General features: G+C 55.9%; 11 protein-coding genes and 1 non-coding gene across 12 annotated transcripts in view; 6 read left to right on the top strand and 6 right to left on the bottom strand.

Moving 5' to 3' along the window:
• Positions 1-102: 102 nt before the first annotated feature.
• Positions 103-3,472, top strand: BO95DRAFT_426926 (uncharacterized protein; the record flags this gene model as incomplete). Its single annotated transcript, XM_025584771.1, has 9 exons — positions 103-901; positions 965-1,054; positions 1,141-1,249; positions 1,292-1,465; positions 1,819-1,824; positions 2,280-2,497; positions 2,568-2,678; positions 2,791-3,009; positions 3,087-3,472. 9 exons carry the CDS (start codon positions 103-105, stop codon positions 3,470-3,472), a joined length of 2,112 nt encoding a protein of 703 aa, XP_025447630.1.
• Positions 1,694-1,766, bottom strand: BO95DRAFT_t5. Its single transcript has one exon. It is a non-coding gene; the product is annotated as a tRNA-Lys (tRNA).
• An 861-nt stretch (positions 3,473-4,333) lies between the features above and the next one.
• BO95DRAFT_403038 (cytochrome P450) lies at positions 4,334-6,123 on the bottom strand (the record flags this gene model as incomplete). Its single annotated transcript, XM_025583910.1, has 3 exons — positions 4,334-5,317; positions 5,378-5,976; positions 6,045-6,123. 3 exons carry the CDS (start codon positions 6,121-6,123, stop codon positions 4,334-4,336), a joined length of 1,662 nt encoding a protein of 553 aa, XP_025447629.1.
• A 461-nt stretch (positions 6,124-6,584) lies between these two features.
• On the top strand, positions 6,585-8,754 carry BO95DRAFT_469927 (putative acyl-CoA oxidase; the record flags this gene model as incomplete). Its single annotated transcript, XM_025589479.1, has 7 exons — positions 6,585-6,780; positions 6,836-7,034; positions 7,101-7,220; positions 7,275-7,424; positions 7,479-7,995; positions 8,051-8,105; positions 8,160-8,754. The coding sequence occupies 7 exons, from the start codon at positions 6,585-6,587 to the stop codon at positions 8,666-8,668; spliced, it is 1,746 nt and encodes a 581-aa protein (XP_025447628.1). The 3' UTR covers positions 8,669-8,754.
• BO95DRAFT_403034 (Zn(II)2Cys6 transcription factor domain-containing protein) lies at positions 8,715-10,580 on the bottom strand (the record flags this gene model as incomplete). The annotated part of the gene is made up of 2 exons (XM_025583909.1): positions 8,715-10,442; positions 10,491-10,580. 2 exons carry the CDS (start codon positions 10,578-10,580, stop codon positions 8,715-8,717), a joined length of 1,818 nt encoding a protein of 605 aa, XP_025447627.1.
• A 330-nt stretch (positions 10,581-10,910) lies between these two features.
• Positions 10,911-12,526, top strand: BO95DRAFT_403031 (D-serine ammonia-lyase DSD1; the record flags this gene model as incomplete). The annotated part of the gene is made up of 3 exons (XM_025583908.1): positions 10,911-10,940; positions 11,000-11,385; positions 11,448-12,526. Coding segments are annotated over exons 2-3 (1,317 nt in total), but the record flags the coding sequence as incomplete, so codon positions are not given.
• A 440-nt stretch (positions 12,527-12,966) lies between these two features.
• BO95DRAFT_403025 (Zn(II)2Cys6 transcription factor) lies at positions 12,967-14,839 on the top strand (the record flags this gene model as incomplete). The annotated part of the gene is made up of 3 exons (XM_025583907.1): positions 12,967-13,244; positions 13,383-13,854; positions 13,961-14,839. The coding sequence occupies 3 exons, from the start codon at positions 12,967-12,969 to the stop codon at positions 14,837-14,839; spliced, it is 1,629 nt and encodes a 542-aa protein (XP_025447625.1).
• On the bottom strand, positions 14,824-16,167 carry BO95DRAFT_437910 (oxidoreductase, short-chain dehydrogenase/reductase family). The gene is made up of 4 exons (XM_025585384.1): positions 15,981-16,167; positions 15,368-15,873; positions 15,271-15,307; positions 14,824-15,206 (listed from the first exon to the last, which is right to left on the bottom strand). Exons 1-4 carry the CDS (start codon positions 16,028-16,030, stop codon positions 14,966-14,968), a joined length of 834 nt encoding a protein of 277 aa, XP_025447624.1. The 5' UTR covers positions 16,031-16,167; the 3' UTR covers positions 14,824-14,965.
• A 1,012-nt stretch (positions 16,168-17,179) lies between these two features.
• On the bottom strand, positions 17,180-19,962 carry BO95DRAFT_448938 (Aldedh-domain-containing protein; the record flags this gene model as incomplete). The annotated part of the gene is made up of 7 exons (XM_025587912.1): positions 17,180-17,287; positions 17,343-17,754; positions 17,830-18,302; positions 18,380-18,809; positions 19,161-19,408; positions 19,460-19,686; positions 19,737-19,962. The coding sequence occupies 7 exons, from the start codon at positions 19,960-19,962 to the stop codon at positions 17,180-17,182; spliced, it is 2,124 nt and encodes a 707-aa protein (XP_025447623.1).
• Positions 19,963-20,499: 537 nt separating this feature from the next.
• Positions 20,500-22,246, top strand: BO95DRAFT_403015 (glutamine synthetase family protein; the record flags this gene model as incomplete). Its single annotated transcript, XM_025583906.1, has 5 exons — positions 20,500-20,975; positions 21,043-21,305; positions 21,363-21,415; positions 21,470-22,162; positions 22,216-22,246. The coding sequence occupies exons 1-5, from the start codon at positions 20,558-20,560 to the stop codon at positions 22,244-22,246; spliced, it is 1,458 nt and encodes a 485-aa protein (XP_025447622.1). The 5' UTR covers positions 20,500-20,557.
• Positions 22,219-24,277, bottom strand: BO95DRAFT_403011 (dienelactone hydrolase; the record flags this gene model as incomplete). The annotated part of the gene is made up of 3 exons (XM_025583905.1): positions 22,219-23,443; positions 23,537-23,974; positions 24,031-24,277. 3 exons carry the CDS (start codon positions 24,275-24,277, stop codon positions 22,614-22,616), a joined length of 1,515 nt encoding a protein of 504 aa, XP_025447621.1. The 3' UTR covers positions 22,219-22,613.
• Positions 24,278-26,088: 1,811 nt separating this feature from the next.
• The window catches only part of BO95DRAFT_510201 (putative MFS transporter), a 2,455-nt gene continuing 2,027 nt past the window's right edge, over positions 26,089-26,516 (top strand). The window contains exon 1 of the mRNA XM_025591330.1: positions 26,089-26,486. Within this exon, the coding sequence (XP_025447620.1) occupies positions 26,270-26,486 (217 nt within the window). The 5' untranslated portion in view covers positions 26,089-26,269. The remainder of the gene's footprint in view (positions 26,487-26,516) is intronic.

The following is a 26,516-nucleotide window of genomic DNA, read 5'->3' as shown; positions in this document are numbered from 1 at the left end:
CTATCAAAACCAGCATCCACCACGCACAGCCCTCTCCACCCTGATCCCCAAACGCAACAAATTCATCCCCTCCACTTCCCCAGCTTCCACCCACCACCGAAAATGTGTGCCCCCGTCTTCCCCGATCTCTTCGAACACGAAGAGGACATCGACCAGGACGAAGCCATTCGCACCGGCGAAGTCATCAACCAAGCGACCCCGCCGCTACGGACGTGGAGGAAAGGCACTGCTCTACCTATTTTCTACCGGCATGGCCATGAAAGTGATGAGGATTACAGTGATACGGACTCAGACACCTTGAATGACCTTGAGGAAGCAGAAACCGGCGATAACCATGTGGATGCCGAAACCGGAGATGGCCAGGGTGAAGGGCAGAGCCAACATGATGGTTATCGAGATGGCTCGACAGGAGGAGTGTATCTCACCAGATATCCGGTGCAGGTTGTGGGGCTGACTTTTTCCGTGGGTGGTCGGGTGGTGTTTTTGCTTCAACTGAGATGTGTTAGGTACGGCCGCGATGAGGTTGAGGATGAACCAAGGGAGGAATGTGAAGATGCTGATGGACAAGAGGGAGAATATGAAGATCATGAAGATGACGAAGGAGATGAAGGAGATGACGAATATGAAGAAGACGAAGAGGAATACGGCGGCGGCGGCGGCGACGATGACGACGGCGACGGCGACTACCCCAGTGACAGCGACTCTGACCACCATCAACACCTATATGGGGAAGACGAATATGTGTGCATCCTCCCCGACTGCCCCGAGAGACTTCTTATCATTCAAGAACGATTAGAAACCCGCCGGGACTTCTTCCGGGACGCGATGATGATAATGCATGGGAAATATGCGCACTTGTTGGATGTGTCCGAGATGGGGGACGATGCGCAGGGATATTTTCGTCAGTGGCATTTCCCATTCCCCAAGTTCAGAATCAAAGAATACTAACAGATGGGTATAACAGCCACTGAAAAGCCGTGGGAGAGTGAAGAGGCGAGACTGGAGTGGGAAGGGTTCTTGAACCGGGTGCCCCAGTTGGTTTGCTGTGATGCAGGTAAGTCTTCGCTGCCCTCTTTTCCCCTCCCTGACATACATATTTCAATGTCAACCGGACTTTGGTCATATGCTGATTCTACACAGACAACAATCTACCTTGCAGCATAGACGATATCAATGACTTCTACGCCCTACGGGCATGGATGTTGGAACTGCTGCCCTGGGTGGTTGAGTCACCCCCTTTGGCTATAAGGTTAGCCTCTTGAGTGCTCGACTCTTGAGAACTGTTGCGCAGTATCAGTCGCGATTGGTGGCCACTCTGGAGGGCGAGATGGTCTAGCCTGAGCTGGTTGGGTACAGATACAGAGGATGGGGACTACTCCAGCTTCTCCCGGTGTGCGACAGGCGCACTCGGGAATGAGAGCATGTCATGCCTATGGATGTATGAGGTTTTGTCTGGCGAGAGAGGGTAAGAGCAAGGGACTATTGCTTAGTGAACTCCTGACCAATTGAATATACTTACTGCGTGATTGTATGCTTTTGAGTTTGGGGTCTTCTGTACCGTGCAAAAAGCAATCCTATAATCCCCAATGGTGGGTCCTGTATCCGCTCCCAACCCATGTGGGTCGCAACGGGAATCGAACGCCCTTTGCAGAGGACAAGTGACAGGCACCACAGAACAAAAAGAAAAATGTAAAGCCCAACGCGGGGGTTGAACCCGCAACCTTGAGATTAAGAGTCTCACGCTCTGCCGATTGAGCTAGCCGGGCTGGTTGGTGAGTGATGCTTGTGTTTAATATAATATACACCTTGTAATTACAGACAGCGGTGTGCATACCCGCACATTCCAGACGCACTTGGTCCAACCGCTAGCATCGATTCCGTTGTATAGGACTGTCAATTGATGTTGCTGGTCACCGGTATAACTTACTATCTCCTGTTGAGTAGTGTTCCTCTGCTTGCTGTATCTGCAGTAGGTGGGTAGGCCATGAACTGAGGGGTAAACATCTTGTGTTGTGTTCCAAGTGAAGGTTGCCCGCTTTGTTTACCGAAGATATATTCACCACGCCTTGTACCTAGACCCATCTTCTGCCCAACGCCCCCCATTTCTTTTTTTAAGTAAAACTATCTTCCCACCGCGCTCAACTCACCCTTGCCACTTGACTTATTGACATCACACCCGACAGAGTATTACTCCATCGACGTGTCTCCTTCATCATCCTGCTACACCAACCTCTCTGCCCACTAAGCTCTATCGCCAGAGACTTATCTCACTGACGCAGCAGCGAAGCAATCCAGACGGTCATCCTCATGACAGAGCCCAGCATGGCAGCCTCTCAGGCACCCGAGCTGAAAAATATCATGAAGGAGATGCGTGCTCTCCTCGACCGCCTCGATGCTCTCGAGGACATAAACACCACCAACGACGCCAAGGACGCTACTATCCACGGCACCGACAGCGAGACCCTGATTGACTACACCCAGCCAGTGAAAGAAAGAGGTAGGAATCTCCCATTCCTCACTCCGAGGTACTGGGCGATAACTGACTCAGAGACCATAGATCACGGCAGGTCCCAGAGTCTCCTTGAACGATGTCTTGGAGTGGTTCAACCTGAGGAGCGCGACCTACAACCACGAGCGGGCTACGGTCTTCACGCCGGAGAAATTCCCAAAAATGTTGTGTGAGTTCTAGAGCTCTCCCCTGTGTCGTCAACCAGATCGGTACAACGAGCCTCTGGCAAGAAAGAAGACCCCTCGTAGCTGACCATCAAACCATCATGATATTGTGTCCAGGGGAAAACATGCGAGCGACCCGTGGGGTGGAGAAAAGCCAAATCACACGGTCTATGATGGAGCTTCAGGTGGACCGGTTTATTATCCCGGCGCTCCTCCAAGCTTGCGGTATCACCGGTACCGGCTTCATCTTTGCGGACGAAGTCGCGCCGTCGAAGAGAAAGGAACAGCCACGGTTCTTCAGCGCGGCGGCCCCAGAGCCTGCTGATACTGTTACTGGTTTTCTTCTGAATCGTCGCCCTCTTCCGCAAAGCTCGCGATTCGCCTCCTTCATGACACGCCGATGACTGCCACAGTCGAACAATCCGGACCCGCAGGCACCCAGAGGCTGCGTATGTGCGCCACGCCCATGCTTCAAATGACCCACCTCGCCGACAAGGAGGAAACCAGTCCCTTTTTCTTAATGACCGCCAGACCGGACCGGGGAGAGGCCGCGAAGGCCGACTTCACCATGGCCCTGGCGATTGCGGACCACAACAACAAGCTCAAGGGAAAGAACCGTATCCTATACGGCATGCTGGTCGCCGCAGACATTGTTACTTTTGCAGAAGTGTCTGAGGACGTCATATCCTACGGCCCTGAGGTCGAATTTGCCAAGGAAGAGGACGTAGTCAGGGTCTGCAAGCACGTGGCCGAACTTCTTACCAGAGTTGCACTGCTTGGTACCTTGCTTAGCTCCTAGTACTGCAAGTAGTTCTGAGTGAGGTGAATTCCCACATGTAATCACCTTAGCTCTTCCGATGTCAACAAACGGACAGTTTTTTTTTTTTTTTTTTTTTTTTTTTTTTTTTTTTTTTTTTTTTTTTTTTTTCATGGGGGGGGGGCGGGGGGGGGGGGGGGGGGGGACTAGCGAATGCCGTTCATGCCACTGATGCATTGCGACCACATGACGCGCTTTGCCGGCCACTGTATCTATCTATAGGGCTGATAATTGACATACTCCCCTTCCAGAACATATAAAAAAGCTTCTCTGTAAAGCTAACACAAACACCCACACTATGGTGGGGCTTCCTCGTGCCCATTTGCAACCGCCCCAAATGTCGGCGCCGGCCTTCAGACGCCACCAAACCACCTCCCTTAAAGAGATTCTCTTATAGAGAACCCCGATATGAGAGCTTTCAGCCTCTAAGAATCCTAACATCACTGATCTAAGAAAAGGCTCAAAGACTTATCTGCGACTTACGTGATTAAGGAGGACTTTAAGGGGACTTGAAGAGGTCCTCGGGGGGTCAGGGTATCATCGAACTAAGAAATATACAGTCTCTGTACAACAGGCGACCCGAGCGGCAGATTACCTACTATTAGTACCTAGTGTACCGTACTATATAGTAGTCAAAAAGCTTGGGAGATTTTTTAAGCACTAATCAGCACAGCCAATTCCTCGTCCCCTGATGGCTAGACTTTTTTTTGTCAGGCTCAGCACTTAACATTCTTCGTGATATCGGAACTCTAAATCAGATCCTCAGCACTCAAAGCTTATTAGTAGTATTCTACTACATTAAAGGTATCCTCAAGTAAGCTTCGCCTCAGCTGCTTTCAGCACTTATATAGACTCCCTGTCATGTGCATATGAAGTCTGTTCAGCCTCCCTTCGCCGAAACTGCACCATCGGCCCATCCCTGATACTAATATAACTATCCCACAGCCCAAAGACCTCCCTCTCCTGCTCCACCACTTTATCATCACCACCACCACTACCACCAGAACACCCCACAACCACCCCCGTCCGATCCCCCTCCACCAACCGCAAATCAAACAACCACACCGTCCTCGCAATAACCAAATACAACTCCAACAACGCAAAGTTCTTCCCGGCACAACTCGTTGTCCCGGCCGAAAACGGCAGACAACTCGCCTTTGCCCTCGCCACGTCCTCCGCGGTGACGCCCGCTGCGGGATCCACGATCCACCGCTCGGGATGGTAGAGGTCCGGATCCGGGAAACAGTCCGCGTTGCGATAGAAGCTCCAGTGCGCGACGCCGACGGTCGTGCCCTCCGGGATGAACTCGCCGGCGATGGTGATTCCGCCCGACAGAACAGTGCGGGGCAGCTCTGACGAGCCGGCCGGGGTGATGCGCATGGCCTCGTCGACGCAGGCGCGGAGGTACGGACACCCGGAGAGGAGGGTGGGGCCGCCCCGGATTGTATCCACTGAAGGGAAGGTGGACCGGATTTCGGCGACGAGCTTGTGGTAGGCGTGCGGCGTGCGGACGATGTAGAAGAAGAATCCGGCCATGATCACGGAGGTGGTGTCGGAGCCGGCGATTGTCAGCATGATGGCTTCCGCTTCGAGGGCCGCGCGCGTGTAGCCGGGGAGGCCGGTGGCCGGGTCTTTGGCGCGGAGCAGGTAGTGCAGCATATCTGGCCGGGTTTGCCCCTGGGCTTCGAGCTCGAGGCGCTGGGCGAGGGATTCGTCGACAAAGTTGTAGAGGAAGCGCACGTTGGGGGGTGTGATTTTGCTTAGCACCCAGTCGAGGCCGCGGGGTTTGAGCCAGACGAGAGCGTTGAGCCAGGGGCAGTGGCCCAGCTGTTTGGATTCAATACATTAGCTATAGTGTCAATACGTCATACCGTAATGTAAACGTACCGGGTATAGTATGCGCAGGAAGAAAGCGATGATGTGGGGAATCTGGCGATGCTCATTGTCCCCGGGTTCTTTCGTGTTCACAGCTCGCCCGAAGCAGAGATCACACAGTACATCCAAGACCAAGTAATCGCATACTTCCGACATCTTTCGAGGTCGCGACCATTCCGTGCCTTTTTCGTCGACGAGAAGCTCACACCAACGGGCCACGTGCGACTCCAGCAGCGGCTCCATCGAGCGGAGGGATTTATCAGAAAACACCGTGTTCAGCACTCGTCGTTTGCGAGCATGCAGAGCGGGGTCGGTGCCCGTAAGAGTACTCTGATCATTTCTGTGCCGTGTCATCATGTCATAGAACTGAGATCGCTTGACATTAGCTCTGGCGTTGAAGATGTCGCGATAGGCCTCGGGTGTCTTGAAGAGCAGCCCATCGGGGCGGAAGCGAACCGCATCGCCATAGATTTCATGGTTGCGGGCAATCCAAAGGTGTCGTTTCCCGGTAAGCGACCAGTAAAAGTCAGGCAAGGTCGATATCCTTGCAAAGAACGGTCCCGGAAATTTCGCCAAAGGGCTGAAGTATAGGTTGTACAAAACAAAGCCCACTGTCTGTTTAGAGGCGTCAGGATCCGGCGCTGGAGGAGCGGCAAAGGGGCCAATCGGAGGAGTCAACTAACATAGCAGAATAATAGGCTGGTGGTTCCCAGAATCCAGTGATCTGACACTACATTTGCCAGACCAGCGACGAACATGTTTGCGCACACTGTGTTTGCCGTCCGATGTTGCTCGGAGCTGACGCGAAGTCAATTTTATACGTTGACTCCCTTGCCGACAGGTCAGATTGGGCCCCCACAGGAATTCAGCCAGACACGAGGCCTTTGCATATCCGCCACTTCTTCAGCTGGGAGAAATTCTTTGTGGCGCAAAAATGTCTTGGCGAACACCTATGGGGTTCGTATCTGAGGGGCGGGCGTCGGCTATTCCGGCCAACCTTGGGCAGCTGATCCTCCCCGGCCGCTTGCAACCCTATTTTTGCTTTTTAGTCTGCAGAGATGTGGGGTCCCTTCAGCTTAGCCGCAAACATTGTACAAGCAAAGTCGGTCCAGACTTTCGGACTTTCAATCACCAGGCCGAATATAAAGCATGCACATTGCCGCAATGAGCATGTCATTGGAAAGCAATGTTCTGCAGCGATTGACACCCCCCCGCCATCATGCCGCTGTTGAGATCAGACCAATCTGGCGTCAGATCAGAGTGCCGTTCACTGTACAACCAGATATGGCATGAACGCTCACCGACGCTTGAATTGGCGCAGTCTGCACTGATGCAACCTTCACCGCTGGCACTGACTCTGGAGGAACGAACGCGACTCACATATCAAAGAGCAAGAGCGTTGGCGGATGCACATAGTACTACTCACCCCCCGAGGCCGCCATATTGGAGCAACGTGACTGACTGAAATAGAGTTGACGGTGAAGGATGTGGCGTACTTGACCCCGAGTTTCTGGAAGCTACACACGGACATGATCGGTGCTATGGACGGTGGCGCGGTCACCCTGATTAGCATCCAGTATAACCTTTTCGTCGGCACGGTCGCTCCGTTCGCTGCAACAAGGCCTGACCTGGCAGTGATTGTGCAGCAGGCGATGACATTCGATATCTCGTGCGTGCCCCACCCTCTTGTCTTCAATTGATCTTTGGATTTAGTCAACTCATCGGCCGCTCTTAGTGCACAATTCATGCTTACCGAGGTCGGGCATGGCTTGGACGCACGGAATCTCGAAACCACAGCGACTCTACTTTCAAATGGTGGCTTTGAGCTGCATACACCGTCAAAGGCCGCTGCCAAGTGAACAACCCTGAGCCAAGCCTCGCCCGAGTTAGTACTAAGACCTGCACGCAGATGCATGCCACCGTCTACCCCTCGCAACGGCCTCCCCACTATCGCTGTGGTCATTGCCCGACTGATAGTCGAGGGCGAGGACAGAGGAGTCCGTCCATTCCTTGTTCCCCTTTCAGACGGTACTCAGATGTGCACGGGTATCACCTCAAAGTACGTACCCGATGGAATACCCCCGATCTTTGATACTCACCAAGGACCTCGCAGGGCCCTCCCACCCCGAACGGGCGCCCAACCCATAGACCACGCCTTGACCTACTTCAACCGCGTGCAGCTGTCCTCGTCCGCTTTGCTGGGTGATCTCGAAAAGTCGCGAAGCGAACGCGATGATTTCCTGGCGACTATCCACCGTGTATCGGTAGGGACGCTTTTCCTTTCCAGTGGGTGCATCCCACTTCTGAAAATTGCCCTCTACAACGCCAGCAAATTTAGCTTCCGACGGAAGATCCTCGGCCACGATGGGCACCCCATGCCTGTCATTAATTTTCGCACGCAACACCTCCCCATCCTGCACGCCATTGCACGAGTCCATGTCCTGCAGGCTTTCCTTATCCAGGCGGCAGTGGGATTCCGGGACCCGAAGGTCGATCCGCGCGTACGTCACGCAATCGCAACAGCGTTCAAAGCAGTGGCTATCCACGACTTCCAGACCAGCATAAAAGCCCTGAACGAAGGTTGCGGCTGGCACGGATACTATGAGCGCAACCAGATTCTTCAAGCCGAAGTAAGCAGAGCCGTCATTTTTAGCTCGATCAAATTGTCTAACCTTATTTCTCCAGCTGGAGTTTCGTGCTGTGGGAACAGCTGAAGGCGATATCAGAGTTCTTGCCATCCGTATGTCCAATCCCCTATGGTTGATGACCACCAGCTGATTATCTCATGAAACAGGCCTAGCAAGCGAGCTCTTGATCGGCCGTTACCAGATCCCACCACCTGAAGACCCCGAAAGTCTTCTAGCACAGCATGAAGCAGGCTTGTTCGCGGAGGCGAAGGAATATCTCGATCTCATCGGCGGGATCCATCGCAGCGAAGCATTTAACCGGACCATCCTTCCCCTAGCCCTTCCATTGATCCAGGCCGTAGGGTATCGGATGGCGATGGAAGCCGCAATCCAAGCTGACATCGACCCCAGGCTGCGGTCCCTATATCAAGCTGGAGTAATCAAGGAAGACTCCGCTTGGTTTAGTGAGCAGGGGGGTCTCAGCCGGAAGGAGCAGCGGCATATGGAGTCTCAAGCGGCAGATGCAGTGCTTCCAGAATTAGAAGAGTTGGTGGAGGGGACGCGAGCGCAGGTGTATTGCACTGCACCCATGACATCAGATACCTTGTGGGACAACTTTGTCGAAGAGTTGGAGACTTTCTCTGGCAACGCAGTGTGGCCAAAACATGCCCCATAGTTCCTTAAGAGTTCCTCAAAGAGAGGTGGATTCGTTAGTCGTGATATCAGCCTGATCTTATACTAATATTCTTGGAGTATATTGAGTCATCCACCCTCATCCGTCCTAAAATGACAAAGTCCCGGAACCTTTGACTGTTGTAAGACGAATACTTTCCCGACCCACCGCCGTCATCTTCCAACAAACCAATCGCGTAGACATCCCTTCCAGCGACACGTTCCTCATTGATGATGCGGACAGCACCCAGGGTTTGTGCGATCGGAAAGCTTCCCTCTTCAAGGATCGCGAGGTCAACGCACTTTTGCAGCCAATCCTGTACTTGCAATCCGCATGTGAGATCATCACACTTGAGGATGCAAGCCAGAAGTAAGCTCGCAATACCGATAGAATAGGTATTTCTGCTAGCACACTCGATAATATCCAAGCCTGCGACAGTACGAAGCAGGATGGTCATCCAGGATGTAGTGACGGCTTGGTGCTTTCGTGGCCGAGTTTCTTGGTCTTCGTCGGACTCTACTCTAGGATAGAGTACTGCTGTGCATTGCATAATCCGCGCTGCACTGTAGTATGCATAGTTGACTGCTGCCTCGTAGGAATGAAATAACAGTGGAAATTCGATCTCAGAAAAACGGCCATGCGGAGGTTGGGGCAGCACATCAAAGGGGAGCCGAGACGGATCGAGGCGAGAATGCCACTCGTCAAGCTTTTGCCCTTCTGCCTCCAATGATGACATGCATTCGTCGACGGTGCAGGCAGCCAGGCTTCGCGCACAGGTTTCTGATAAGACCTGAAGAGTGGCGATCGTGTTCAGCCGGTGCGACTCGCACAGAATGGATACAAGCAGAGTTTTCTGAGCATCAATTGTCCGCAGCACCTGCGTCAATTGCGGTGAAACAGAGAGCGACCTTTGGCTGAGTTGGAGAGCAAACGTGGTGAAGTACATTCTGCGCCACCACATATGGAGCCTTGATGCAAGCCAGGCGGCAATGAGTTCCTTGCCAAGTGCGTCTTTAGATAGGTGTGGAAGCTGCAGATCAATTATCTGGGCAATTCCCTGGCAATGCCATCCGAACCCTCGGAAGTTTCCCATAGCTGTCTCCATGAAGCAGAAGAGCACCAGTATGGCCAAGGTTGTCAATGGCGACGATGCAGCCTTTGCTTGTAAGGTTCTTGCAGTTTCGCCAACCGCAAAACTGTAGTACCGCTGGCTGGATAGTTGATGAGTACGATTGGGCAAGATGATTAGTCTGCCCTGATTTGTGTGGCCCTCCGGAGAGCGTCGGCTGACGTTGCAGGATGCCAAGGCAAGCAGGGAGTGTTTTAAAACATTATCTGTGTGAAGGATGGAGTTGATGCCGTGGAAGAGACGGCCCAGAGCATCGATGCATGAGCTTTCCCAGTAGTTCAGGTAGAAGTATTCACTTTCGACGATTCTGAAATCAATCACAGTGTCGATGTGCAGGAAAGACTCAGCCGAGGCAAGTCTTCGCAACTCATCTACATCTCGGTCAGGATCTTCTTGGGTTTGTGCTTTGCAGACGCTCAACGGGACCACCTGTTCCGACTTGCGGGTTGCTCCGCTAGCTTCGTATACCCGCAAACTGGATGGTGAAGTAGACTTGTAGAATGGCTGCCATCGCACATGCTGAAGGGGCTTCGATACAGCTCTGTGCACAGAGGCAGTTCGATTGTTGAAGCTGAAGCTTGGTGACACTTGTTCGCAGGCCTTGCCTGCCCGGGTACATGCCCCGCATGATGGCTTAGTTTCATCACACTACGGTGATCAGTGAGGAGAACGAGTCAAGCAATTGTAAGGACGAACTTTGACACGGCGCTGGCGACATAGCTTGCAGCCTGTACGCGAGCGGACTATGCTGGTCTTCTTCGGTCGAGGCGGTGCGGGTCTGTACATCGTACCATCTGACCGGAAGACTGACTGGATGGTGCTTGTACCTCCTGTCAAGAGCCACACTGACGCTAAGAAGGGTTATTCCGATGTAGTTGAGACAATGACAAAGAATCCTCCTATGCAGTGCACTATTGAAGGGAGCGATGAAGTGCCGGTGAGTAGAAGGCAGCTGGACCGAAGATCGGAGCCGAGGCGAATGTCGAATGACTAAGCCGAATCCACCTTCCCGATTCAGTGCGCGGGAGCGAACTATCTCTCGGCTGCCGCCTTCCAGCCTATCCTCTGCCAACTCCCCTCACATAATCGTACATACGAGTACTTCCTTGTTCCGTACATCGCTCAAGGACTGTTGAGAGTAGTGGGGTATGTCCTAATATGTCTGCCTGAAGCTTTCAAGATGAGTTGACAATGTTCACTGGCAGGGGCAGATGATTGATGTATTATCTCCATCCCGACCAGCCAATGTTGCTTAACCGCGGTGACCCACCTACCAGATTCGGTGTACGGAAGCGCGAGCGGAGCTGATATTGAGGTTATAAAACAGCAGACAATCTCTCCTCAAACCCACATGAGTCTGCCTCATTCCTCATCAGCACACTCATACAGAATGGCCATCACCTCGTTCCCCGCAAGACCCTCCCCCTCCACTGCGGAGCTCAAGCAATTCTTTGTCGGCAAAGACATCAACGACGTGCCCAAACCGGCCGTCGTGCTGGACGTGGCCATCATCAAGAAACACTGCCAGGCCATGCTGGACGCAGCCACAGCGCTGAACGTTGGATTCCGCGCCCACGTCAAGACCCACAAAGTCAGACACATCCCTCCCATACCATCCCCCACACCACACCACAACTAATTGACCTCCTGAAGACCCCACAAGCCACCCGCCTCCAGGTAGGCGAGTCGAGCCAAGAGGTCAACCTGGTCATCTCCACGGTCCTCGAGGGCGAGATGCTCGTGCCCCTGCTCCAAGAATTCCAGCGCGCCGGGCGTTCCGTCAACGTGCTGTACGGCATCCCCCTCGTGCCGTCGCAGGTGCCCCGTCTCGCCGCACTCGCCCGCCTACTAGGCGAGAAGAGCATCTCCGTCATGATCGACCACCCGGACCAGGTCGATCTCCTCGCAACCTTCCGTGAGGTCTCCGGCCACGCCGCCTGCATATTCCTGAAGGTGGACTCCGGGTACCACCGCGCGGGGCTTCCGCCGAACAAGCTCAACAAAAACGGGCTGCTGGAGAAGGTCGCGGCCGCGGAGGAGCAGGGCCACGCGTCGCTTCTAGGGTTGTACTCCCACAACAGCTTGAGCTATTCGGGATCTACGCCAGAAGAGTTGATGGCATATCTGAATGAGGAGATTTCCAGCTGCAGGGAAGCGCTGAAACAGAACCTCCAGCTGCTCCCGACCGACCGGGAGTTGGTCATCAGCGTCGGCGCGACGCCGCAGGTGGTTTCCTCGCAGCACCTGTTGCATGAATCCCTCAGTCCCGGAGCCCAGGCGCTGAGGAACCTCCTCCACGGCCCAGACCCCGACGTCAACGCGAAGGTGAAGGTTGAGCTTCATGCGGGCGTGTATCCGTTTCTCGATATGCAGCAGCTGGGGACCAATGTGCACAAGACACGGGATGCCGAGAGCGAGATCGGCATCTCCGTCATCGCTGAAGTGTGCAGCGTCTACAACAATGGGGAGCGTTCGCAACCTGAAGCGCTGGTCGCGGCAGGCTCCTTGGCTCTGGGGAGAGAGCCGGCCGCCTCGTATCCCGGGTGGGGGCTTATCGGTGCTTGGAGACGGGAACCGGGCGCTTCCCGGCTCCTTGTGCAGCGCATCAGCCAGGAGCACGCTATCGTTGCTTGGGAGGATGAAAGCGACCAGTCAAAGATCCCTCTCAAGCTCGGCCAGTCTGTGAAGATCTTCCCCAATCATGCGTGTATCACCGGTGCCCTGTATGGGTGGTATTTGATTGTAGATTCCAGTGAAGATGGCGATGCATCTAGGATTATTGACGTATGGCCGAGAATCAATGGCTGGTAAAGATATATTCAAATCAAGCATTTTTTCCTTTCCTTCCACAAAGCTTGCCATGATCCATTCACCTATAGACTGCGTACTGTACTTAACTGGAATCTATCGAACCGTACTAGGTACTGTACCATTCCCGAGTCGATACAAAATCCCCACCGCGGTCCCGGCCCCAGCGGCCAATCAACATCACCAGAATGGGCGAATTCCCCCCACAGTCTTCTCTTATCATCACAACCTCCGCTACCTACTCTTCCCCATCACACTACACCTTTCAGCCCGGAGCGATCCATGACTAGTCCCTTAGACCCCTATTTCTCTCACACGACTAACTTCTCGGGGCTTCTAGAATACAACACGAAAGTCACCTCAAATGCCGGCGACTAAACGGCTACGCACCGAGCCCATCGTGCGGGTCCGGACGGGGTGCTGGGCCTGCCGACGGCGCAAGAAGAAGTGCGACGAGGCGAAACCCGTCTGCGGGGGCTGCGTGCGCAACAGGCTGACCTGCCAATGGCCATCGAGTGTGCTGGGGGTCCCCAGCGCGACTACGCTTACTGCCTGGACTGCCGCTACGCCCACCACTACATTCTGCCCCGAGAGCCATGCGCAACCACGCCCAGAGCATATCGCCCGAACGCAGACCCGCGTGTCCAGCTCTCCTGAGACACCCTCATCATCGTCGTCACCACCACCACCACCAGCACTATCATCGTCAGCATCCCCCGACTCCGTACTATCTCAGGAGGAGACCCCGCGCGAGATGGAGCTGCTCGAGGATGAGAACAGCAATTCCAACACCACCTCAGGCTTCACTACCACCGCCTCACAATCTACCGCTACAGACCCCCCGCCCACTCCAGACCGCACAGCCGCGACAACAGCACTCACAACAGTAGGCCACGCGCTCCCGCGCGCGATGTCGATGATGCCCAACCACGGGCTGGACGCGTACCAGCTGCTGAGCCACTACATGGCGACGACGGCGGACTGCATGGCCAACGGGTCGACGCCGATCAACCCATTCCTGGTGCAGATCGTGCCGCTGGCGTTTAGCAGCGACCTGCTGCTGCAGCTGGTGCTGACGCAGAGCGCGGCGCACCGGGCGTTCCGGCGGCTGAACGACTCGGACGAGGTGGCGCAGAGCCACTACACGAAAGCGCTGCAGCTGTTCCGGAAAGGGGTGACTGAGTTCATCGACGGGCAGGAGTCCAACCCGCTGATTCTGACGGTGGGGGCGCTGGTGATGTGCTTCACTGAGGTATGGCATGCACCACTCTTGATTTACTAGTACAGTACAGTACAGTACAGGTACACGTTTTCTCTCTCTAAATGAGCCCTGTTTGGTTAATGCCCCGGATATGTAGACGGCGAAAGGCGACATGAACGGCACCATCTTCGACCACCTCTCCGCCGCGCACTCCCTGCTGATCCGGCTGCTGGGCCACCACCACCACCACGCGGCCGATGCGGCCATCCCCAGAGACCTCAGGGATTTTGTGATCGAGTACTACACCTACACGGCGGCGGTGAGCATGATCTCCATCGACGCCCGGGTCAGCCAGCAGGTGCTCCTGAACTTCGACCTGGAGCAGAGCGCCCGCCAGCTGCTGGAGGTCGGGTACGTGGGGAATCTGTGCGGGTGCTGGCTGGAGTTGCTGTTGCTGATCCCCTGTATCTTCGACCTCGGGCGGCACTGGATGATGCTGCCTCCGACGGATGATCCGGATAGTGGGGAGCAGCCGGCCATCGTGCCAACGGCCGACGAGATCGCCATGTATGGGTCGCTGCAGGCGCAGATCATGCGGTGGGCGCCGCTCGCGTCCGTCTCGCCCGAGGTGTTTCTGGCGGGCCGGATCTTCCAGCAGGCGATGCTGCTCTACCTGTACACGGCGCTGGGCGGGCCCCGGCACTTCGCGCGGTCGAAGACGGGGATGCATCAGATGCTGGTCGAGACGGCCATCGCCGAGGCCATGTCGTATCTGACGCAGCTGTCGGCGACCGCCCGCATCAACTCCGGGCTCTGCTGGCCCATCGCCGTCGTCGGATCCTGTCTGTCCCACCCGGACCACCAGGAGAACCTGCGACAGCGGTTGACGACGATGGTGTCTACGTTCGGGCTGGGGAATATGCACCGCACGAAGCTACTCCTCGAGCACATGTGGCAGATGCCGCTGGAGGAGGCGGGGCCCTGGAACATCTGTCGAGCGATGGAGCAGAATCAAATCTGGATATCGTTTGCATAAACAAGGAAAGACTACCGTCTACCGTCCACGGCTTCTCGATTCTAAATATACACTAGTTTCATGACTCATCGCAGCATCCCTCCTCCACAAGACCAGCTTGGAAAAGCGCAAGCGGGAATCCTGGTTCTAAGAGGACTGGTTCTTGGGGGCCTCAGTGGCGGGACCCTCCGGGGTAACATAGGCCTTGGTGAGACCGCCGTCCACCACAAAGTCCGCGGCATTGACGAAGCTGCTCTCGTCGCTGGCCAGGAAGATGACCGCGTGGGCCTGCTCGATGGCCTCGCCGAAGCGACCGGTGGGGAAGTGGACCTCGCGGCGGAAGCGCTTCTCCTTGTCATCGCCAAGCCAGTCCTGCAACAGGGGGGTGCTAGTGCCATTGTCAGCCCAAGACGCTCCACCAATCTCAATCCGCACATCAAGGAGACACTCACTTCAAAGGAGCCGGACACAGCGAGTTGAATCGGAATCCTGCACATCAAACCAGCCACCGTCAGCAATCCACCCCTCACCACACGGGAAACCACATACCTTCTCTCGCATGCACGATCGCCAACTCGCGGGTCATGGCCAACACGGCGCCCTTGCTCGCCGTGTAGGCCAACTGCGGCGTGGCGGCGCCGACCAGCGCCACCATGCTGGCCGTGTTGATGACGCTGCCCTTCTTCTTGCCGTGCTTGCGCAGACTCTTGACGGCGTGCTTGCACCCGAACCACACGCCCTTCACGTTGATATTCATGGTCAGGTCCCAGATGTTCTCGGGGGTCTGCTCGCTGTCGCCGTCCTGGGCGTGCATGATGCCGGCGTTGTTGAACATGACGTCGACGCCGCCCCAGGCGTCGAGGTGGGCGACGGCGGCCTCGATCTCGCTCTCCTTGGACACATCGACGGTGCGGGTCTCGACGCGGCCGTCGTGCTGGGGCACGACCTCGCGCACCTTGGCGAGGGCCTTCTCGAGCCCCGGACCGCTGACGTCAGTCATCAGGACGGACGCGCCCTCGCGGAGCATGAGGATCGTGGTTTCGAGGCCGATGCCGCTGTGTTCCGGATCATCGGTCAGCTTGTCTTTGTCTTTGCTCTTGGAGCGATCCCATCTCGAGTATATCGTCCCAGCAAAAGAGGGGTGGAAGGGGGGACAACATACCCCGCCGCACCGGTAACGATAGCATTCTTGCCAGCAAGTCGTCCAACCATTGTGTCTGTCCTTCGATTAATCCTTCTTTTGATTCAGTAGCGTAAATCCAAGTCCTTGATTGTGTGATTGAACCACCGATTATCCGCAGATGTTGGACCCCCGAAGTGAAAGTGCAGGATGAGTTTGCGCGTAGAAGACAGAAGTGATGGGAAAGAAGAGACCCCGACCGACGACCGCTTTAATATGGCCTGCCCTCCCCCTCGCCGCGGCCAAAGCTACTACCCTTCCAACCTTTCCCCACCAAGTTACCCCCCACCCCACCTTCACCTTCACCGCCCGGCAACCGCGCTTCGGGGTGTTCCACGTGTTCGCTGCGGCGCTGCCAGAGACGAATGGACACGTGATTCGCTCTTCCAGGGCATGGACTCACCGGACCAGAGGAAATTCTTCGGTAAAATGCTATTATTTTATCTTTACCAAAGCATGATTCTTATCGCTTGGATGATTGATTAGGACAGGGACCGGATAACTTACTGTACTGTAAGTTACCTCGGATGGAGGGGTAAAAATAAAATGCTGAGCTTGTTACTCTAACTGTGTACGATAAGCGATAAGTTAAGCATGCGATACGACACGGGAAGTCGGGTCCGTGCCCCGGGCCCCTATGCTTTGCTTTGCCGGGTGAGCGCGGTCCGGGACCGCGCGGCGGGCGGTTGGGAGCTTCAAGTTACCTAGCTAGTAGTTAGCTTAGCTTAGCTTAGCTTAGCTTATCGGGTGCTTTGCCGGGTGTTGCTCGGAGGATAGGATAGGTTGGGGTTGGTTGTCAGGGGGGCATTTTCTTGCAGTAAGTAGTTGGTGAGGGTTGGTTCGGAGGGGGAGGGAGCTCTTGAGGATGATTGATGGTTTATATTGTGAATTAAGGCTGTTTAATTGGTGGGTGAGGAGGATGAGGCAAGGCAAGGGAGGAGGGAGTTCGAGTGCCGGGGATCCATGTGACTGCTTCGGTCTACAAGGGGAAACTCTTCCAGCGTACGAGGGGATTTGTTTGTAGCAGTTGTGCTGAACTATGGGGATATTCTTGCAAGGGCTAGGGGACCAGAAGTACGAGGTGAGAAAATGGACATACTGCTCAAGTGCGATTTACTAACAGCACCCAGTCTATTTCATCGACCACACATAACTCATTAGAACGCATCAACCGCCCCAGTTTACTCCTCCTTGATATGGAAACTCTTCATCTTGTAGAACCCATCGTAAGCCTTAGGGCCCAGCGTGAACCCCAGACCCGAATTCTTCCATCCGATCCACGCCAGATCCTGTTCCCAAAATGTTAGCACATACGTTTCTTGCAGATGGATTCCCCAAACATACCGGACTGGGATAATCGCAACGGTTCAAATACACCGTGCCCGCCTCGACATCGTCAATCAACTCCTCGCCCCTCTTGATATCCTTGGTCCAGATGCTCGCCGTCAGACCGTAGTCGCTATCGTTCATCAGGTCGACCGCCTCCTCGTCCGAGGAGACCTTCATGATCGGGAGCACCGGGCCAAACGTCTCGTGCTTCATGACCTGCATGTCGTGCGTGGCATTGATCAACACCGTCGGTGCCAGGTAGTTCCCCTCCGCGGGTAGGTTCTGGAATGTGGGGTTCGACGGCGTCACGTCCACCGCGCCCTTGGACAGGGCATCCGTGATGTGCGACTGGATGTTCTTGACGGCGAGGCTGGAGATCACGGGGCCAGTCGTCGTGGATTGGTTGTGGGGATCGCCGACTTTGTAACTGTAGATTCAAACAAAATATTAGCCATCGTAATTGGGGATTGTTTGAGGGGTTCAACGAGGAAAGGGGCCCTACCCAGCTAGTTCCTTCTTCACCTCCTCCACAAACGCATCGTGCACGTCCGCGTGCACGTACACCCGCTCGATGGCGCAGCAGCTCTGGCCCGAGTTGAACACCGCCCCGTCGACGATGTTGGCGGCCACGGAGGCCAGGTCGGCGTCGGGCCGCACGTACGCCGGGTCGTTGCCGCCCAGCTCGAGGTTCACCGGCACCAAACGGCGGGCGGTGGCCTCGCGGATGCGCAGCCCCCCTAGCGTCGAGCCGACAAAGGAGATGAGCTTGATCTGGGGCAGTTGGGCGATCTCGTCGAGCACGTCCGCGGAGCCGCAGTGGGCGACCTGCAGCACGTGGTCTGGCAGACCGGCCTGGGCGAAATAGGAGGCGAGCCGTTCGCCGAAGATGGGGGTCTGCGGGGAGGGCCGGAGGATGACGGTGTTTCCGCTCAGCAGGGCGGGGAGGAGGGCGTTGACGGTGATGAGGTACGGGTACTACCAAGCTTAGCAACGGCAAGAGACTCGGCAAAAACTGATTTGCCACTGACAGGAACAGGGGCAAGGTAACTTACATTCCAGGCGGTCGAGATCAGAACAGGACCAACGGGTTCCTTCTTGATGAAACGCCGGAATCCGTTCTCGGGGGTGCCGGGGAGGTTCTTCAGGCTCTCTTCGGCGATGTTGAGCAGGTAGTCGGCGCGCTTGCGGAAGGTGTCGATTTCCTTGCCGGTGTAGGCGATCGGGCGGCCCATTTGAGTCGTCAGTTCGGCGGCCAGCGTGTCTCGGTCGGCGACGATGAGATCCAGCGCTTTCACGACGATCTCCTTCCGTTGGGCGAGGGTCGTTTTCTTGTATGTGCGGAATGCATCTTGGGACGCTTGGACGATTTTCTGGGCCTCTTCGAGAGAGGTGCCGGGGTGCTCGAAGATGACCTTGTTCGTCGAGGGGGAAAGGGTACGGATCTGGTTCGTCATCTTGGATATGTTGCGGGTGCGTCTCAGTCTGTAATAGCGACAATCGACCTGGATGATGAAATTGGGATGGGGGTTGGGAAATCGGTTAGTGGCAGCTGGGATGAAGAGTTCAAGGTTGTTATAATCGGACGATAAGAGGTGTGGGAGGGGCAAAGTGGGCACGCATGCGATTGGCGCGCTCCATCGGCGGAGGCGCGGTCTGGCGGTGGGGCTCGACGTAAGGATGCATCGATGTGGCGGGGAGGGAGAGAACACAATGAAATCATTAGGCATGCTACTCAGGGCTAAAGTAAATGGTTGAGTTCTACTACGATAAGCAATTCTTTCAAATCAATCCAACATCCCCAACGCAAATCGGGTCATCGTTTCCGCAACAAACACCCCGTCATGCGGCTTATCAACCCGCGACATGCCGTCCTTGTAGAAGCCTTCCTCGAACACACCGCGCTCATAGCGTATCTTGAGAATCGAGCTGACCATGAAATCGTTATACTCTGGGTGGCCTTGAACAGTCAGGACCTTTTTCGGGATATATAAACCCTGGATACCACAGATCAGACTGCTACCCAGGTTGACACATCCCGGCGGAACTTCGAAGACGACATCACGGTGCATCATCTGCAAAGACTGTAGATCATCAGTACCTGATTTTCCGGTGGGGCAATCCAGCCGACATACAATCTCATTCTTCTCAAAAAGCTTCCTCCCTGCACTGGTCAAGTAGAACGGCTCGACGGCCACCTCCCATCCAGAGACACTGGGGCCAACGCGTGCCCCCAGAGCCCGCGCAATGATCTGGTGGCCGAAGCAGATTCCGAGCATGGGTTTGTTGTGCACCGTATAGCAATCTCGGACGAAGCGGACCAGCGTGAGTATCCAGGGCTCATCTTTGTAAGAGTCGTGTTCTAAGCCGTGTCAGAGCACTGTCTTCTGAATAGTAGTTGGCTTGCCTTACTGCTGCCGGTCAAGAGCACGACGTCGAAGTCTTCGGGTTTGGGGTACTCGGCAAATGGTAGTACAACGTTGGTCTTGGTCAACTGCAGTTTCACAGGTGTCTCAATCTTCTGAAGCCCCTCCTTCAGGTGGTTCTCAAAGATATCCCCGTAGGTGCCATATTTGGTGAGGATGGGATCCACTGGCGTGTCGCATTCCAGGACAGCGACTCGAAGAAGTTGGGTCATCATGCTTGCGGTGATTATGTTGGTAGTAGCCAGTCGCAGCTAGTGCACAGTAAAGTACTACACCCATCTTGACGTTTTATACCAAATTCCTAGAAGCTATACCAGCAACCGCGGTTCGAATGAATTCCTTGCTGGGCTCCCCGTTGACACCTGAGGCAACAGGCAAGCTGACTGTTACGTAACAAACCTTAGGTTAGAGCATCACGTGCCTTTTCTCCAACCGACCCCTCACGAGCGATAAGCGATAAGCGCGGTCCCGTGGCTTGCCCCGCAGCAGCGCGGTCCGAGGTGTTGGGAGCGCGCGCGGTAGCTGTATAGCTCCAACTCCCCCAGTCCTGGAGCCGTCACTTTCGGAGCCAGTATCGCCAAATCAGCCCTTGCCATTGAAGACGGCCAATGAAGTCGATTGCCGCGCGATGGAGCTCCAGTGGAGCTTTGTACCATGCTGTCGCAAGCATTGCGACCGTCGTCGGGGGTCACGTCTCGTCGCTGCTGCGACTCCCCTCCCTTTAAAGTCCTCGCCTCGCCTTTCCTTCCTCCTCTCCATTTCTGGTTTCCACACTTTTGCGACTCACTACAGAAGATACCCGTCGCGATGACATCCGCAACCATCACCGCGGAGGACCTCCCCGGCCTCCTCGCCAACGACATCAAGGTCAAGGTCGCCGGCATCGACTGCGACGGCATCCTGCGCGGCAAGGTGATGTCCACGGAGAAGTTCCTGGGGATCGCGCAGAAGGGCTTCGGGTTCAGCTCCGCCGTGTTCGGGTGGGACATGCAGGACGTGCTGTACACGACGGAGGCGAAGATCGCGCCCGCGGACTCGGGCTACGTCGACTTCATCGCCATCCCGGACCTGCACTCCTTCCGGCGCATCCCGTGGGAGGACAACATCCCGTTCTTCCTCGTGCGCTTCGTCCAGAACGACCAGCCCGTCTCGGCCGACGGGCGCAGCATGCTCCGCGCGATATGCGATCGCCTCGCCGCGGAAAACTGCCAGGCGATGGCCGGAGGTATGGCCGCCTGCAGGCTGAGACGGTCACTTGACTGGACTTTGACAAAATGCTGACCCAGAGACAGTGGAGCTAGAGTTTATGAACTTCCAGACCCCCTCCGAGGACGGGTACGGGGCGAACGGCTCCCAGATCCGCGACATCGCCGCCTTCCTTGATAAGAATGCTCCCGGGGCGCTGCGCCCGCTCACGCAGGGGAGCTTCTCCTACAGCGCCACCAGACCGGTAGCGTACAAGAAATATTTCTACGATATCTTCGACACCAGTGCACAGTTCAACTGCGGGATCGAGGGCTGGCACACGGAAGGTGGACCGGGCGTATACGAAGCAGTGAGTTTGACCGTGCTTGCGGAAGCGAGTGTCTGTGCGAATGCTCACAATCCCCAGGCGCTTAAGGTATCCCCCGTCAGCGAGATGGCAGACAAGGTGTCTCTATTCAAGTACGCACGCCCTTCATCCCCACACTACGCACCACAAACTGACATCCCCCACAGACTCCTGGCCAAATCCGTCGGCCTCGAGCACGGCATCACGCCGTGCTTCATGGCGAAGCCGATGCAAGGCCAACCGGGGAGCTCGGGCCACATCCACGTCTCGCTGTGCGATCTGGCGGGGCGGAACCTGTTCGCGCGCGGGACCGAGACCGAGACGCCGGACCCCGCCGCCCCCTGGGCCGATGCCGCCGGCCTGTCGGACGTAGGCCGTCACTTCCTGGCCGGCCTGCTGGAGGCGCTCCCGGACCTCATGCCGCTGTTCGCGCCGACCGTCAATTCGTACAAGCGGCTGGTCGAGAACTTCTGGGCGCCCGTCCACGTCAGCTGGGGGCTGGAGGACCGCATGGCGTCGATCCGCCTCATCGCGCCGCCCGTCTGCAAGCCCGCCGCCACGCGCTTCGAGGTCCGCATCCCCGGCGCCGACCTGCACCCGCACTACGCGCTCGCCGCCATCGTCGCCGCCGGCTGGCGCGGCGTCCAGCGGAAGCGCGAGATCCCCGTCCCGCCCGTCGCCGCCATGAAGGCCGCCAACACCCTGCCCGAGCGCCTCCCCAATACCCTGGAGGAGGCGCTGCGGCGCTTCCACGCCCCCGACAGCATCGCGCGCGAGATCCTGGCGCCCGAGTTTGTGGATTTCTTCACCGCCACGCGCGAACACGAGCTGCGCGTGTGGCGGGAGGCCGTCACGGATTGGTAAGTTCCCTTGTCCTTTGTGAGACTGCAGTGTTGATTGACGGGGTGTACAGGGAGTTCAAGCGGTATATCGAGACGGTATAGGTGGGTGTGAATGTTGCGCGGCACTGTAGATTATGAAGAACATGAGAGATGAATACCATATACATACTACGTACATAGTACCTGCATAAGAGCTTGAATTAGCCATTTGGAGTGTCATTCGGAAGAAGTTGGAACGTTACTTAGACCCTTCATTATATTCGACTATGAGATTACTATGTATTAAGCTTGGAGGAAAGATAGGGAATCAATAACCACCACTACACATCGAGAAACAAAGAGATGCGCGAGTCATCTCGCACAATCTGGAATCAAAAGATAATTCAAAACCATGAGATACAGAATGCAGATATCGAGGGTATAGAAAATGCCAGTCGAAGTCGAGAAATGGGGCCCCGGGTGGTGGGGCTCAGTCGTTACTTTTCGGCTCGGGCTCGTCCTCGACAGTGGCAGCGGCGGGACTTTTGCTATGCCCGTTACTGGGGGTGTTGTGGTCGGCATCATCATCATCGGGATGCTCGTCGCCCACCGCGCCGTCGTGCCCGCCGTCGTCGTCATGGTGGTGACCGTTCTGCTGCTCCTCGCCGTTGCGCTGCACGTTCTTGCCCTTGTTGTCGCCGTCGCCCGGCGCCTTTTCGGGGACGAGATCGCCCGCCTCCGTGCCGGACTCCTCGACGATCCCGTTCTTGCCGCGCTGCCTGGCGCGCGCGCGGCGGATCAGCCGGTTGTGGTAGTCCTTCCGCTCAGCCTCCGGGTCCTCCTCGACGATGCGGCGGGCGGCCTCGCGGCCGACGACGGGCAGGCGGTCGACGCCTGGCGGCGCGGCGCCGGGCGGCACGTACTTGGGGTCCAGCAGGCCCAGCTGCACCAGCACGCTGGCCTGGTCCCAGTACATGTGCTCGGAGTACAGGCGGCCGGCGCGCAGGCTGACGATGCTCACCAGGATGAGCTCGACGCGCTTGTGCGTGGGCGGGATGCCCGGCAGCATCCACGGGATCTCCTCGGAGTGCTCGAACGAGGCGTACAGCTCGTCGACGACGCGGTCCGCGCCCACCGTCCGCGAGATCAGCCGCAGCCGCATCGACGGCGGCAGCTTGCGCAGGAAGTGGTGCTCGTAGAAGCGGCGCAGCGCGTGCGCGCCGATCCCCCCGCTCATCGTCGGCGCCATCGTCACCGCCGGGTTGAGGTGCGAGACGTACGGCTCGACGGTGCCTTTGAGGTTCATGGAGAAGAAGCGCGCTAGGTGGAGGGGAGTGTGTTAGTGTTGGTTAGGGCAAGGTGGTTGAGGCAAGGTGGTTGGGGCGAGGTGGTTTGAGTCAAAGGCGTACGCACCTTCCAGATGCTCCTCCCATCGCGACTCCAGATCCAGGTCCTTCCCGAACGCCTTGCGCAGCACCTGCAGCGTGCGGCTCCACGCCAGATCCGACGCCAGCCGGTCGTATTCCTCCAGGTCGCTCTCGGCGAACCCCGGCTGCACCGAGGCGTACGTGAACGTCGGCCAGCCGATGTTCAGCCGCTCGCCCGTGCCGATGCCGGGGTTGATCTTCTTGGTCGTCCGCTTCTTCTTGCCCTGCAGCCCCAGCGCCGTCGGGATGGTGATCATGTCCACCGTGTTGCCGGCCAGGTGGCAGAGCACCCGCAGTTGCACCGAGTAGCGGTTGCGCGTGTCGGGGATGGTGGTCGGGTAGTAGGCGACCAGCGCGGCGAGACGGCTCGCGTTGGTCGGCTTGAGGAAGTAGTCCATGCAGAAGGAGGCCGCGTCTCCGAAGGCTGGGTGGACGATGAGATGTCAGTCCGAAGGCGGGATCGCCACGGCGTGTGCTTACCGATGATCGCATAGTTGTCCCCCACCCCCAACCCATCTTTCACCGTCCGCAGTCGAGCCGCGTAGTCCTTCCCGCCGTTGTTGAACGGCACGTACACCACATCGAACCCCTCGTCCGCCCACGCGCGAATGGTCTGGGTGTCGAACTCCTCGGTCTCGGCCGTGATGCACACCCGCGCCGTCCCGAGGTTCGCATTGTTGTAGATGAAGCCGGATGCACCGGGGGCGTTGATGGATATCGAAGCCATGGTCATTGGGCCTTAGCCTTGTTGTTGTTGTTGTTGTTGTGATTCTCAAAAATAATACCAGTAGATGTAGTGTCTGCCAAAAGGACAAGGCGAAAAACAAAAAGAAGGTCTGACTGACAGCTGTCTCTCCCCCTCTTCTACCGTGGACGACCCGGATCTACAAACATTTTATGGAATGGAGGACGCCTACGTCACTGCCTCCTCCCCGTCCCGTTCCGCCTACGTCATTGCCGCCCGGCAAGCCAGGATCAGCTGATGGTCAGGCCTATATGAGATTGGTAGGCCAGTAGCCCAGTAGCCCAGTCTGCCAGTTCATTCGAAGGAGCTCGGAGCATTTGGTTGCTTCCCTGGTTTTTGGGATGTTGTTATAGATGTGTTGTTGTTTTCTGTAATGATGGTTCCCAACGGTCGAGCATTCCTTGGGATGGGGGAAACTTAAAATGGTGGATGGGAATGTTGCATCCTCAGGCAGAGAGGGTGAGTGCCTGGATCGGCTGAGCTGGATCGGGTTTAGGCCCGTTGGGAGCTCGGAGCTGTCATCGGCCTCGCTCCGATTGCCGGATTGGGTTGTATACTTGGTGAGGTACGGTAGCCTCGGCACTCACCGCCAGCGCTCTTCAGAGTCACTGTCTTTCTCAGGGTTGGTTATGACCATTGGATTTCAATCCGGGGTCACTATCTTATGAATCGAAGTTCCATGAATTCGTTGGCTAACAATCGCAACACTCTCTATTTATCTGCTGTGTCTATCTTGTGCTGGTCCAGTTGTCAATGGATGTGTTGCAATCATGTGAAAAACATCTTTCCAGTCACACACGTGCGATATACAGCACCTCCGTTATCTTCTCAATTCGGGAATTCTGGGATATTCATAGAACAGATTCTGTTGCAATTGCAGTCAAATATGGCGACCGATTGTCCGTGCAGAGTTATCAAGCGCTACGAAAAGAAGCTTGAGGGCAGACTGCACATCACATCTGATAAGAAACTCCAGCATTTAAATCGCGGCAAGTCGGGGTAGAACCCTGCGGACAACAGAGCTATCCCCGCGGGAAGTCAGCAACGTCCTGCAGGAAAGAGAGGGGTCAATGCGGAAGATCAATGCTCATCTTGTGTACATTACTCCGTATGTACCGAATACCGACGTGCAGAGGCAGCGACTCTACGTACTGGTCGTGGATGGCGTGATGTCTTCCAGAATACATTATCTTTCATGCAGGGTATTCCGGGTATTTCTAGAAGAATGGTCGATGGCGGGATACAAACAATCTTTATTTGAGGTCCCACCAATTGCATGAAGCCAGACCGCTTAGCTGGTAGCCTCGATAAGCTAAGGAGGGACTAGGAAAAATGGTGAATAATCTAGACCCATCGGCCGTGGTGGAGCCGGGGTAGAGAGAGAGAGAGAGAGAGAGAGAGAGAGAGAGAAAAGCTCAAGACGTCAGGTGCCCTTCGGTTTTTTCCCCTTCCATTCTTTAAACACGGTAAACTGGGCGAGGACCTTCAAAAATGCATTGATCTTTCCCCACCGCAAGATAAGAACGATAAGCTATAGTTAGTTAGTTTAGACGGGGTTCTTTACCCACTCCAAATCCTGTTTTTTTGTGCTGTGCTTTTCGAAAATTCCTCCCTTTTGTTTTTCTTCTCCAGCCCTTCATTCACAATTTTTTTCTCTTCTGAAGTGAAAAACCGCGAAGTAAGGTGGTGGCTGGCGAAAGAGAACTCTCGAACGTTCGAACTTCCCTTCCCGCAAGCCCCGGACCTCCCAAACCCAACCACTTTAACTTTCCTGCCGACCTTCCCTCCCCCAACCTTGAAGCTGAGACAAGCCCATCCTTCCCGTTTCCCGTTTTCCGTTTCCCTTTTCCCTGTCCATTCGTCGTCGTCGTTTGTCCTCCTCCCCTGGCACCAGGCTCTGTAGCCTTGTCGCTTCCACACCAATCGCTGCACTTACTACTTAGCTTCTGGTCATCGAAAGTACAGTACAGTACCATGTCTTTGGTCCAGCACGTCTCTGCAATTGAGGGTGCGGACCGCGAACCCGATCCTCACGATGATAGCACCATCACCACCGCCGTAACCAGCGAGCACTATGGTTCCATCCGTCGCAAGATCAGCTACGACTTTTTCCCTCCACCTCAGCCACCCATCGAAGAAGAACTGCACTCGGGGACTCCGGCTTATAAAGTCTCCACGGCCACGCGACTAGGTAGGTGGTACAAGACTGGAGTTTTCTTTT

The sequence above is a fragment of the Aspergillus brunneoviolaceus genome, assembly GCF_003184695.1.
Source record: "Aspergillus brunneoviolaceus CBS 621.78 unplaced genomic scaffold BO95scaffold_2, whole genome shotgun sequence".
NCBI classification, from domain to species: Eukaryota; Fungi; Ascomycota; class Eurotiomycetes; order Eurotiales; family Aspergillaceae; genus Aspergillus; species Aspergillus brunneoviolaceus.
This window is presented reverse-complemented; position numbering and strand designations above follow the sequence as displayed.